The following is a 13,292-nucleotide window of genomic DNA, read 5'->3' on the forward strand; positions in this document are numbered from 1 at the left end:
CCCTTGGGAATCCCTGCCCACCCTACACCCAACTCCGCAGCCCAACTTACCCCTCAGGAAGGAAAACATGAGTATTGCATAAGAAACTTGAGTTCCTGAGCCTTTACACCGGGGTTGGGGAAAGGGCAAAAGAGGCAACAATCTCAGCTGTAGCCGCAGAACAGCAGGAAGAAGTGTTGGGCGAACAGAGACCCAGGTTAAGAGAAGGTGAATGTCCAGAGGGTACGCGGGCTGGGGAATCATGTGGAGAGAAATTCCAGGATAGCAAACCCTTAGCTGCCTATCTTTCAGTTCCCAAACCTTGGGGCTCCATCAACCTTGGGGGTGGCTGGCCCACCTCACTGAACAAGTTAAAAATCCTGAGACACCCCCACCCACCCACACAGGAGGATATACAAGAACAAAGCATGTGTGAACAGGGTTGGCTAAGTTTATGACTCCAAGGCAGTATTTTGTCCTTTGACAGATGAAAAAAGTGAGGCCCCAAAAGAGCAAGCATATGATAGTAGCTGGCAGATGATCCAGCATCCTGCCTACCCTCCAACCCCTAACACTGAGCCAAGAATACCCCTTCCCCTACCAACAGAGTTCTAGAAAGCCTTGATGTCCACCTATGCCCCTTCCAGGGCAGTTTTATTGGTGCCATTTATAAAAGGTCTTTCCCATCAGCTCCCAAGCCCTTGCCTTTCCTTTCCAAAAAGGCAGTTGTTTTCTGGTCCTGGCCCCATAAGCAACAATAAGCCTTGGTCTATGCTGCCACAACACCCACGTGTGATACTCAGTCCAGGTGCAAGTCTTCATCCAGCTCTGGGGAGGAGGGGAAAGTGAAGAGAGCCAGATTTGTGTTTGGAAGCTGCGCAGAGCCCTGGCTGGCTAGAGATATGTTGGTAAGGTGAGCAGGCCCCATGTGTACCCCAGCTCCAGTGCCCACTGGCGTGGCTGAAGCCCAGGTTGGGGGTGGTAAAATTGGAGATCCTGAGAGAGAAGCCTTTAGGCCAAAGAAGTGTGTGGAAGAGGCCAGAGCAGGGGCTCAGAGGAGATTTCAGAGGGGGTAGTATGTGGGTGAGCGTGCACTACCATGCACGCAGACAGTCCAGATTCAGGGACAGGATGTGCAGGGGGCCTTTGGTAAGTGCATGGTTATGCCCCCTTCCCTTTGGGGATCTGCATGAGCTGCTGGCCTCCTAAGGCTGAGGAAACACATCTGGGGGTGGGGGGAAGAACTTGGGAAGGAAACTCAGCTGGAAGTGGTTTAGGCCCCAGAGCCCACATCCTGTGGGAGGGGCTGTCAAGTGGCCCACCGTCCTGTTGCAGTCCTCAGAGCTGTTGCAGTAACAGTCCTCTAGGAGCAGAGATGGTCATCCTCCAGGGGAGAAGATAGCTCGGAGACTCAGTGGTGGGGTCAGTCCTGCCAGATCCAGGATCAGGAGGCCTCCGTCGGGTGCTGCCCCCCCCCCTCCTCCATCAGTAACAGGCGGCGCCGGCCAGCCTCATAGTCAGCCTCATCCACACTGACCAGCAGGCGGACAGCCTCCCGGCCCACAGCCTCACGCAGGGCCTCAGTCAGGAACACACCCCGCAGGGCCTGCAGTAGGGCACCACTCAGGTAGTCACCCCAGAAGGCGTCCAGATAGGAGAGCTCTGAGAACTTGATGTCACACACCACAGAGCCCAGGTCCCTTGAGCGCAGCACTGCCGTGGCCTGCCCAAACACGTCCAGCTGCCGAGCCAGTGCCTGGGGCCGCCGGGAGGCCACACCCTGCTCCAAGGCTGGCCCATGCTCACAGTACTCTGCTCGAACCCGGAGCCGGATGTCTGCAGGGAAAGGAGGGACTTGTCAACATATAGATCAGGGGGACTGCCACTTTTCCTCCCTCCAGGGTCCTCCTGCTGCCCCCTTCCGGTAACCACACCCAAGTACAATGACATCATGACACAGCCTCCGCAGCTCCTGTGGGGTCCAGTCTCTATTACCTCCCTGACCTCAAGTCCTCCTCTCCAGCCTCACCACCTCCTCGCTGCTTTCCCAATCACCAGGCAGGCTCCACCTCAGCCCTGCCTCTCCCTGGCCAGGGGTGCTCTTTTCCCAGATCTCCAAGGGTCTTGCTCCCTCACTTCCTGCAGGTCTTTGCCCAAATGCCACCTTCCCAATTAGGCCCACCTGAACCAACCTATTTACAACTCCACCCACCACTCCTCCTGCAGCATTCCCAGTTCCCTATACCCTGCTTTATTTTTTCCCAAGGCTCTATATCACCCTCTATACCATGATTACTATGGTATCTGTCTTCTCCCAGTAGAAGCTCCCTGAAGAAGGGATTTTTGTGTTTTGTCCACTTGTATACCCTGTGGCACACAGTAGGTGCTCAATAAATATTTGTGAAAGAAACAACACATGAACTAATGGACTTGTCTTTTTTTTTTTTTTTTTTTTTTTAAAAAGATGACCGGTAAGGGGATCTTAACCCTTGACTTGGTGCTGCCAGCACCACGCCCAGCCAGTGAGCGAACCGGCCATCCCCATATGGGATCCGAACCCGGGGCCTTGGTGTTATCAGCACCGCACTCTCCCGAGTGAGCCACCGGGCCGGCCCTAATGGACTTGTCTTTAGGCAACCAGCCTCATGCCCCTACCCCATGCCCTATCTTCAAACAGTAAGATCCATGTGGGCCCAACCACATCCCCATCCCTCTCATCCACCCTAGCAAGCACCAAGGAGGCAAACGGGCCCACCAGGCCCAGGAAACTCGAGGCTCAAACTGTGCTGGCTCTACTGGGAATCAAGTGCGCTCTTTCCACAGAAGCTGCTAAGATGGTGGGCTATAAGCCCAGAGCTGCTGGGGGCCACTGTGCTATCAAGTGAGGAGAGAATGAAGCCTACACAGGGCCAACAATAGAGAAAGATTTCTGAGTTCATCATGTAAACCCAGGATCACAATGCGCTTGGATTTTCAGCTACAGTCAATTCTCATTTTGGCTTAAGCCAGTTTGAGTTGGGTTTCTGTCACTTATAACTCTACCCAAATCTGCCCAAATGGGGCGACAGTTCTGTACAGGGGACAGGACACAAGATTGCTGAGACTACCCCTGTAAATGTGAACTTGGACATATAACCTGGGATTTCTGAATTCCCACCAGTGAAATGGGGCTAGTAACAGTAGCACCTCTCCACAACCAAACACAAGGCTGTCCTGAGGGTCACCTGTAAGCTGGAGATAACAGCAGCCAACACTTCCAGAGCACTGACTGTCAGGCACTACTCCAAATGCTTGAATCACATGAACTCATTTAATCCACAAACCACACTGTGAGGCAAGCCCTATTATCACCCCCAATTTACAAATAAGGAAATGGAAGCCAAGAGAAGTAAGCTGACTTGCCCAAGGCCACATGGCACGGAGGTTAGCAGTCATTTAACCTCCCATGCCCCAAAGAGCAGCCTTCTGAGTTGACAGAGCTGATTCTAATCCAGGAGGCTTCAGGCAGTAGCTATGTGACCTGGGACAAGTCACAACCTCTCTGATTATGGATTTCTGCCTAAACAAGGGGACAACACCTGCCATAAAGATCTGTTGAGAGAATTAAAAAGAGAGCAATGGTTAGAAAGAGGCTAGCACTGTGCACAATGGGCACCCCAAGAATGGCAGCTGCCAACAGCTCTAATGTGCCAAGTGCTTGATCCTTGGAAGTTCAGCAGAATCACTTCTGAGGGACAGAGGCCACATTCAGCCCATTTGATAGATGAAGAAACCAAAGCTCTGGGAGGGGAAGTCTCATGCTGTAGGTTCCCTTCACCTTCCACAGACTGTGTCAGCAACAGAGTTGAAAGTGGAACGCAGATGCCCTGCTCCTCCAGATGACTTCTCAGCCCCACCTACTTCCTCCTCCCACCCAAAACCCTTCCTCTTTCTGCCTCAAGGAAAACCCCATTCTATCTACTCAAGGCCCAAGGAAGCCTGCCTGGCCTCAGCCCCCAGGTCCTCCCACAGCACTCAGACCCAGCTCCCTCCATCCTGAGGACCAAATAAGCCCTCTGGGCCCACATGCTTGACTCCTGTGTCTGGTCAGGCCCTTGATCAATATGGGCAGGGGAGCAGGAGGCTGGGAGGAGTAGCACCTGTCCAAGGCCACACAGGCTGGCCAGCAGAGGCAGAGCCAGAGTAGAGGCAGAGTCCCACAGACCTTGAGGTGAATCCCAGCTCTGCTACTCTCTAGCTGTGAGGCCTTGGGCATGTGACCTCACCTCTCTGAGCCTGTTTCCCCATCTGAAAAACATAAACAGACAAATAAGAGGTCCCTGCTGCATGGTAAAGTCACAAGGATTAAATAAGGCAACTCGTAGAATGCTTGACTCAGGGCCTATGACACAGAAGGCACCCAGAAACAGGAAGTGGGATTTTGACATCCACCTCTACCCATCCAGGGTCCCCATCCAGGCCTTCACCTCTCTCACCTGGGTCCCTGAGCCAACCCCTCCACCAACTCCTCCAATCCCTGCTACAATCCTACAACTCCTACAATCCCTGCTACATCCTCGGATACCCTGCCCCATCAAGTCACAACAAAGTAACTCTCAGCACAAGCCTTATTCACAAAATCACCTGTCCACCATACTCTCCAAAGCTCAGCTCACAGGACCTCACATCCTGCCCAGGTGAATCCTTTCCTGGTGCAACCTTCTCAGCACAGATCTAGACCTGTGGTATAAATCATCTGTCTATTCACCCAGAGCCCCCACCACGGGGGTGAACAGAGGACAAGACCAGGGCAGACTCATGTGTCCCCACTCAATCTCTCAATTCAACAGATATTTAGTGAGTGCCAGGCACACTAGGGTGACACAAGGGCCCTGTCACATGTGAGACAGGGAAACAAGTAACCCACAGTTAGAAAGGACTCCCTGTGTGTCAGCCCCTACTCAAGGGCTTTCCCTGTCCTAGCCCACCTAATCCTCAGAGCACTTCCATTATCCCTGTTAAGAGTTGAGGAAATCCTTCACCAGCACATAGACCAACCTCTGATCTGGAAAATACAATCACAGTAGATAAGAGGGAGAGGACGAGGAGGCTCCATTGGGCAAAAAGAGAAGATGAGCTGTATCTGAGCCACTGCTCCATCCCTGGCCCTGAATCACAATCACGTGCCTTTCAGGCGATCTCTCCTTTACCCCTCACTAAAAAAATAACAACAGATAACACTTATCTACTACTTCACATCTATTGATCCTCTGATCATCCCCACGACCTTATGAGGTGATGCTGTTATTATCCCATTTCTGCAGATGCGGAAACTGAGGCTCAGAGGTTACATCACCTGCTCAAGGCCACACAGGTAGAAGTGGCAGAGCCAGAATTCCATCTGAGGTACCTGGCTCCAGAGCCCGAACTCTTAAAGAGCTCTCCAGAGACCTATCCTGTTTGCTGCCTCTCTCACAATCATACACATAAATACATAATTAAAAGACATCCTGAGAGCCAGGAGAGAAAATTACATAGAGCAAATTATAATTTAGATTGAAAGGATAAGACAGGACCTCTCTAGGAAATGACATTTGAAGTGAAATGTAAAGGAAACAAATAGGTTTAGACAGGAAAACAAGAGAAAGGGAAGAATGGCATTCCCAGAAGAGAGACGGGCACTCGTGGAAGTCCAGAAAGAAAATGAACTTGGGGCTCTCACAGGCCAAGGGGCCAGCATAGCCAGAACGTGATGGAGGAGAAGGGTACAGGGCAGAACTGGTGGTGGCTCAGGGAGTGTGGTCTCGCTCAGCAGCAGAGCACCACAGCTCTGGGGCCTCTGAAGGTAACCACACCTCTCTGTACCTCAGTGGCCTCCTCCGTAAAACAACGCTCACCCCAGCACCTGCTCTCACAGGGCTGCTGTGAAGATTACATGGCTGAATGCAAATAAACACTGAGGCCAGTGATTGGAATGCAGGAAGGACAGAGCCTCCAACTCAGAGGCAACTCCAGCTGCTCTGCGGAAGTGGCAAGTTGGCAGGAATAGGGTCAGGGCAACAGACAGACAAGGGCTGCAGGTGGCTGTCCAGGATGGGAACAGTAGAGGTAGAGAGAAGTGGATAGACTAGTCCAGGTGTGTCAGCGAGGGGCAAGGCCAGAAGGGCACCCAGCATCTATCTATGTGACCTAGGCTGGGGGCTGGCTGAATTGGTTCCACTTTGGCAGCTGTGGAGAAATGCTCCCTGCCCCTAATGGGTAGTGGGGAAGGCTATGCCTTTCTAGGGAGGAGAGTTGCTCCTACCTCCTGCACTCAGGTGGGTTCCAGTACCCTCCTGTCCCCCAACCCCACCTCACACCCCAGGAGGTCTCTCTTCTGGGACAGAATGGAACAAAGAGGGAAGTGGGAGGGGCTTCCTAGAGTGAGGTTCAAGGGAGCAGGCCCTGGGCTAGGTGCCAGACGCTATGCTGGGTGTGCCTGAGATGAGCCTCACTCAGGTCTTCCCTCTCAGAATTCCTAGTTGGGTGGCCTGGGGACAAAGAGAACCTGTCTCCTATGGCGCTGGTGGGGAGTTTCCAGCCTTGGTGAAGAGAGGCAGCCAGTATGCTTCAATGGAAAGACACCCCCTCCTGCCACAATGTGGCCAGCACTGCTCTCCTCTAAACAATGGAAGGACCCCTCCCCAGCCTCCTGCCTTCACGCCTGCCTCACTCCAGTCTCTTCCCCACAATACAGCCAGCATCATCATGTCAAATGCAAAGTTCTCAGCTCCTACTGAACGAATGAACTGAGGCAAAGAGAAGTTGCCGCCAACTTCAGAGAAAGATAAGAAGCCCTTGTTTGCTTCCTGATGGAAGAACACAATACCACCCAGGAAGTGAACTTGTAAAAAACAAAACATCAAACCAGAATCTGACCAAGCCTCTCCAGACCCAACCACAAATTTTCAGGAAATACAGATGACAGGGGAACACGTTAAATCAACTCTTCCACAGGATGCAATTGGCAAAATCCAATATTTGGAAAAAGCTGTAGGACAACTGCTTTCAATAAATAACGATGCAAGGAAGGAAAAGAGAGATGGCAGGGGAATCCTAGCAATTAGGAGACTTAAGAGAACCAGATACTTATGAGACATTTGAAAATTTGAGTACTGATTAGATATTTGATGGTAAGAAATTGTTGTTATTTTTTCTGGTGTGGTAATATTTTATTTTGTTTGTTTTTGTTTTTGTTTTTCCTTTTTTTGTCTTTTTTACTGACTGGTAACGGGATCGCAACCCTCGGTGTCGCGCCCGTACCGGGGACCGGCAAGGGTATCGCAACCCTCAGTGCTGCGCCCGCACCGTGCCCAGCCAGTGAACAGGAACCGGTCTCCACATGGGATCCGAACCCTCGGCGGGAGCGCCGCCGCGCTCCCAAGCGGCGCACTCTCCAGTGCGCCACCGGGCCGGCCCAGGTGTAGTAATATTTTAAGGAATTTTTATCTTTTATAGATACACAGTAGAACATGAACCATTGTAACTAACTCCAAAATAACATGGATGACGAGACAAGATCAGCCATGAGTTGACAACCACTGAAACTTAGGGGAGCTGAGGGTTCGTTATGATAGTCTATCTGCTTTGGTATTATTTTCCATAGAAAAAGTCCATAGAAAAGTTTGGGGAAGGAGAAAGCAAAGCGGATCCTGTCATTCAAATCCTCCAACTGTTTTCCTTAATTAAAAAAAAAAAATGCTAAACCCAGACCCATGGCTCACAAGGTCCTGCAGGATCTGCCTTGGTTACATCTCCTGTCCTCATCTCCTAGCAGTCTCCTCCTTGCTCCCTCCATTCCAGCTTCACCAGTTTCCTTGCCACCCCTGGCACTCTCCCACTCAGGCCCTTGCTCCTGTTATCCCTCTATCTGGGACACCCTTTCCCTGATATCTGAAATTGCTGTCTCTTGGCCTCCTCCCACCAGAACACAAGCTCAATGAGGGCAGGGGCCTCCCATCCCTGCTGTGCCTAGCACATAGTAAGCACTCTACAAATATAAGTGGAACAAGTAAATGAACAAATCCAAGTTTCAGCCCAGCTATGCCCCTGACACTCATTCTAGTGACTTCCTTTCCCTCAGCCTATTTCCACCTTAGCACAATGGGGGACGTCACCCCTACCTCAATGACTGTCTTGAGAATTCAAGGTCAGGTAAGTAACACGTCCAGCACAGTACCAGTGGACAACCCTAAGGAATGTGGAAACTCCAAGGTCCTGAGTCCAAGCCCTGGATCCCCAAGTTCCCCTCCCTCACACTCTCAGACACTTGGGAGTTTAGTCTAGTTCTATCCCTCAAACGAGGACAGCTGACTGCAGATCAACTCTCACAGGTGAGAAGGGGATAAGAATGGCAGGCTTCTTCCTCAATCAGGTCAGGAGGGGCCTCCTTCCACCCCGGCACTGGGCCTTGTTACTTCGTTAAGGCTAAGATACTGTAATGTGGTGGTAATTTCTGTAACACCAAGGTCAAAGGTTCGGATCCCCACACTGGCCAGCTGCCAAAAAAATCAAACAAAAAACCAACAACGAAAGCCATTCCCATTTTTCAGAGGGGAATACTGGGGCTCAAAGTGGGGGAGCCCCACCCTGCCTAGTGAGTCAGCAGTCAGACCTGCTCACCAGTCTCCCATCAAAACCCAGCCACACCCTGGCTAACTACCTCCTGGCCTCAGGGAAGAGACCTGAAGCCTTGCTTAGCCTGCTCCTGTCCTCCCTGAGGCAGTGACTCCCTTGCCTGCCCAGCCAGCCTGGTGGCTCTGGTAATTACTGCCCGACTGGGTATTTTGTGGTGGGGGAAATGGGGAGTCAACACCAGGCAGCCACCGTCTCAAGCCTGGAGCTGTCTGAGGACACAGGGCTGGCTCTATTGGTCTGTTCCTCCTGACGGCACCCAGTACAGGTATCTGCAGCTTCATCTACAAAGCATGCGTGACCCCCACTGCCTAGAGGGCCACGATGGGAACTAGGGGGAGCAGGGGCATCCACTCTGCAGGAGGAGGGAGGAAGCACACACTCTCCGCACCCTGCTTATATTTCCATCCCATCACGACAGCTCCTCCTGTCTCCTGATCAGCTTCCACATCAGCCTCCTTCCCTGAGCCCTTTCTCCTCTTTGGGCACCAGCCGTCAACCCGCTCCCCCCAAGTTACCCTTGAGGTACCCCAGGAAGCTGCTTCCTCACATCATTCAGTCTCAGCCCCCCCACAAGGGTGCTTTCCCGGCTTCAACAAAGTGCACTAGCTTTCTGTTTCTTCACAGCACTCATTAATAGCTGACGTTACATGATATACTGGTTGTTTACCAGTTACCTATTTCACCGACTATAATATAAACTTCTCCAGGCTGGGGACTTTCTCTACATGGTCCATTTCTGTGTCCTCAATACCTAGAACGGTGCCTGACATATAGACAATACTCATTAATAAAAATTAAGTGAGAGAATTAGCAAATGATCCCTTCCATGGCTCTCCCGATCCCTAGAATAGAGCCCAAACCTTCAGGGCCCCCCCCTGTCTCATGTTCCCGGGCTTTCACCCACAAAGCCCCTGCTCCTGACAGATTCAACCCTAATCACATCCCACTGTGGACATACAGTTCACTCTGCCAGGAATGCCATTCCCAGGTCCTCTGCTTCCTCAAGCTTATTCTGGAAGAGGCACCTCCACAGGGAAACGGGCTGGCCAGAGGTCTCCCCTATACACCCGAGTCCCTGTGCTCACACTACTTGTGATACCTGTCACACCAGCCTGGCTGCCACTTTCCTGGACTGTCTTCCCTGCAGCCTGGGAGCTCTGGAAGCTGGGACACCATATCTGATGTCCTCTGCATCCCCAGGCTTGCCTAACTCAAAGGAAGTACCAGAGATGGAGGGGGAGTGGGGGCCTATGGCTATGTCCTCCCCACAGGACCAGGTGAAATTTCTCAAAGGCAAGGCCTGAGCAGAGCCCCCAACCCACCCCGTCTGCAGTCAGCCCTATGTCCAAAATATTTTCTTAGCCCACTCCTCATCACCCTCTCCAATGTGACTATCCTAGGCCAGATCTCTGCCCTCTCCTTCTCCTTGGACTGCACAGCCTCTTCACTCATTTCCTTGCTTCTGCATTATTTAATCTTCTTAATATGCACCTAACAGAGCATATATTAGATGCTCAGCACCGTCCTAAGCACTTACAAACCCTAACTCACTCATTAACCCAGATGAGGTCAGAGTTCCATTTTTTTTTTTTTTTTTTTGCGCTGGCCGGTATGGGGATCCAAACCCTTGACCTTGATGTTATCAGCACCAAGCTCTACCAAGTGAGCTAAACAGCCAGCCTGACAATTCCTTTAAAAAGAGGTATCAGGGGGCCGGCCCGTGGCTCACTCGGGAGAGTGCGGTGCTGATAACACCAAGGCCGCGGGTTCGGATCCCATATAGGGATGGCCGGTTGGCTCACTGGGTGAGCGTGGTGCTGACAACACCAAGTCAAGGGTTAAGATCCCCTTACCGGTCATCTTTTAAAAAAAAAAAAAAAAAAAAGAGGTATCAGATCACGTCCCTGCCCCGCTTAAAAAGAGAGCTTAATAAATGGAATAATATCCAAACTCCCACCTGCCAGGCCCAGCTGCTCGGGCCCCTGCCCAGGCCCATACCTGCTCCCCACTCTCTGTTCATGGCACTCATCATTGTCTAAAGTACCTTCAGTTTCATGGCTCTGTCACTGGACTAGAAGGTCAGCTCCACAGGGCAGAGACCTCAATGCTGCATTCCCACCCCAAGCACAATGAATAGGAACAGTAACAGTGTGACTGACAGCAAACTCTCACATTTCATATGTCTGAGTCCAGGCATATTCCAAGCATATTACATGGGGTAACTCGTTTTCTCTCACAACCCTAGATGGGAGATACCATTATCAGCCTCATTTCACAGTTGTGGAAACTGAGGCACAGAGAGGTTTATTCCCCTGCCCAAGGTCAGCTTATTTAAGTGCCAAGGCCAGGATGTGAATCAGGCAGCCTGACCCAGGGTCCTTGTTTTTTTTTCTTTACCTTTGTGATATTCCACCACTGCACAAGAAGTGATTGTCCACTAAGTAAAGCCCTGCAGATGTTTGCTGAATAAAGAAATGAAATTGGGGAAAGGGGTTGTCAGGGTAGGCTTCCTGGAGGAGGTAGCACATGATCTGATCCTTTAACTATGGTAGGATATAGAAAAGCAAGATGGCAGTGGAAAGAACAAGAATTCCACTGTGCTCAATGAGTAGATAAGAGTTGCTGCCCATCTGCCAGGTGTGTCACACCCCAAGCAGATTTCTCCCACCTTCTGACTCTACAGCTTGCCCTGGGCACCATACATGCACTACCAAGGCCCACAGACACCTACCACAGGTCACTTTGCCTTCTGACACAGGCCCAGCCTGCTCCTGCTGGGGAGTGGCTGGGCCCCCTCTCCTCCGCCTTCTGGCACCACCACTGGGTCGGCCCCGACTCCGCCGCTGCCGCTTGGTAGGGGAGGAGCCTAAGGAGAGACAGATGGGGCAGGCTGAGGACCAGGATGACAGGTGGATGCCCAGGTGGGTACCAAGGGAAGAGCTCAAGGCTGGTCTCAGTGCTATGAGCCTTTGGGTGAGCCCCTCTGCTTCCCTGCCTCAGTGGCCCTGTCTAAATGACAAGCATCATCTAGAAGGGCAGACAAGCACACCCCACCACCCAGGAGGCCCACTCCAGCTCTGACCCTAGAAAATCCCCTGCACACACACACCAGGAGACACACATGACAACAGCCACTAGGCATCATTTATAATAACAGAAATAAATAATTTGTGAGTCTAAAAAAGAGAGATGGTGGAGAGTAGGAAAAAAGGAAAACTCCACTTGATATAATTCCAGCTAACAAAGCTAGAAAAAAGAAAAAAATTAGAAAATCATTTTACAGGGGCAGGCCCGTGGCTCACTCAGGAGAGTGTGGTGCTGATAACACCAAGGCCACGGGTTCAGATCCCATATAAGGATGGCCGGTTAGGTCACTGGGTGAGCGTGGTGCTGACAACACCAAGTCAAGGGTTAAGATCCCCTTACCGGTCATCTTTAAAAAAAAAAGAAAAGAAAAGAAAAAAAATCATTTTACAAACACCACTGTGGTAACTGGTTCCGGCCGGGATCACCAATGGATGCTAAACCTACTGGGTGAATGGTTATTAGGAACAAGATGAGTCAAAGTATCATCCCATAGATTGTTTCTTAACCATAACAGGTAAGAAATGTCCCTTTACGATGGACAAATATGGCAGACATCACCTTAACCAAATGATCAAACTTTCCCATACACAAAGGGAAAATACCCTACACATGCCTCGTAATGTGCTCTAACACAAAGCAGACAGCATCAACCAAGGAGTATTCCTGCCAAAAACATGTAAACCGAATCTTACGAAGCCTCCAGACACAATTTCCACTTAGCAGGAAATATAGGAGAAAGAGAGACAAGTTCAATGACACCATCAAGAAATAATGAGACAGATCCAGAAATAATTGGGATCTACAAAACTACTGGCCTGAGGGCCAGCCCGCGGCTCACTTGGGAGAGTGTGGTGCTGATAACACCAAGGCCACGGGTTCAGATCCCATATAAGGATGGCCGGTTAGGTCACTGGGTGAGCGTGGTGCTGACAACACCAAGTCAAGGGTTAAGATCCCCTTACCGGTCATCTTTAAAAAAAAAAGAAAAGAAAAGAAAAAAAATCATTTTACAAACACCACTGTGGTAACTGGTTCCGGCCGGGATCACCAATGGATGCTAAACCTACTGGGTGAATGGTTATTAGGAACAAGATGAGTCAAAGTATCATCCCATAGATTGTTTCTTAACCATAACAGGTAAGAAATGTCCCTTTACGATGGACAAATATGGCAGACATCACCTTAACCAAATGATCAAACTTTCCCATACACAAAGGGAAAATACCCTACACATGCCTCGTAATGTGCTCTAACACAAAGCAGACAGCATCAACCAAGGAGTATTCCTGCCAAAAACATGTAAACCGAATCTTACGAAGCCTCCAGACACAATTTCCACTTAGCAGGAAATATAGGAGAAAGAGAGACAAGTTCAATGACACCATCAAGAAATAATGAGACAGATCCAGAAATAATTGGGATCTACAAAACTACTGGCCTGAGGGCCAGCCCGCGGCTCACTTGGGAGAATGTGGTGCTGATAACACCAAGGCCATGGGTTCAGATCCCCTTACCAGTCATCTTTTTTTTTTTTTTTTTTTTTTTTTTTTTTTTTTTTTTTTTTTTTTTTT

General features: G+C 50.5%; 1 protein-coding gene across 1 annotated transcript in view; it reads right to left on the minus strand.

The window, feature by feature from the left end:
* Positions 1 to 600: 600 nt before the first annotated feature.
* Positions 601 to 13,292, minus strand: part of DEDD2 (death effector domain containing 2) — a 16,753-nt gene continuing 4,061 nt past the window's right edge. Inside the window, exons 4-5 of the mRNA XM_008567239.1 lie at positions 11,366 to 11,500; positions 601 to 1,815 (exon numbers count right to left, since the gene is read on the minus strand). Of these exons, the coding sequence (XP_008565461.1) occupies positions 1,424 to 1,815; positions 11,366 to 11,500 (527 nt within the window). The 3' untranslated portion in view covers positions 601 to 1,423. The remainder of the gene's footprint in view (positions 1,816 to 11,365; positions 11,501 to 13,292) is intronic.

The sequence above is a fragment of the Galeopterus variegatus genome, unplaced genomic scaffold, assembly GCF_000696425.1.
Source record: "Galeopterus variegatus unplaced genomic scaffold, G_variegatus-3.0.2 Scaffold306, whole genome shotgun sequence".
Lineage (NCBI taxonomy): Eukaryota > Metazoa > Chordata > Mammalia > Dermoptera > Cynocephalidae > Galeopterus > Galeopterus variegatus.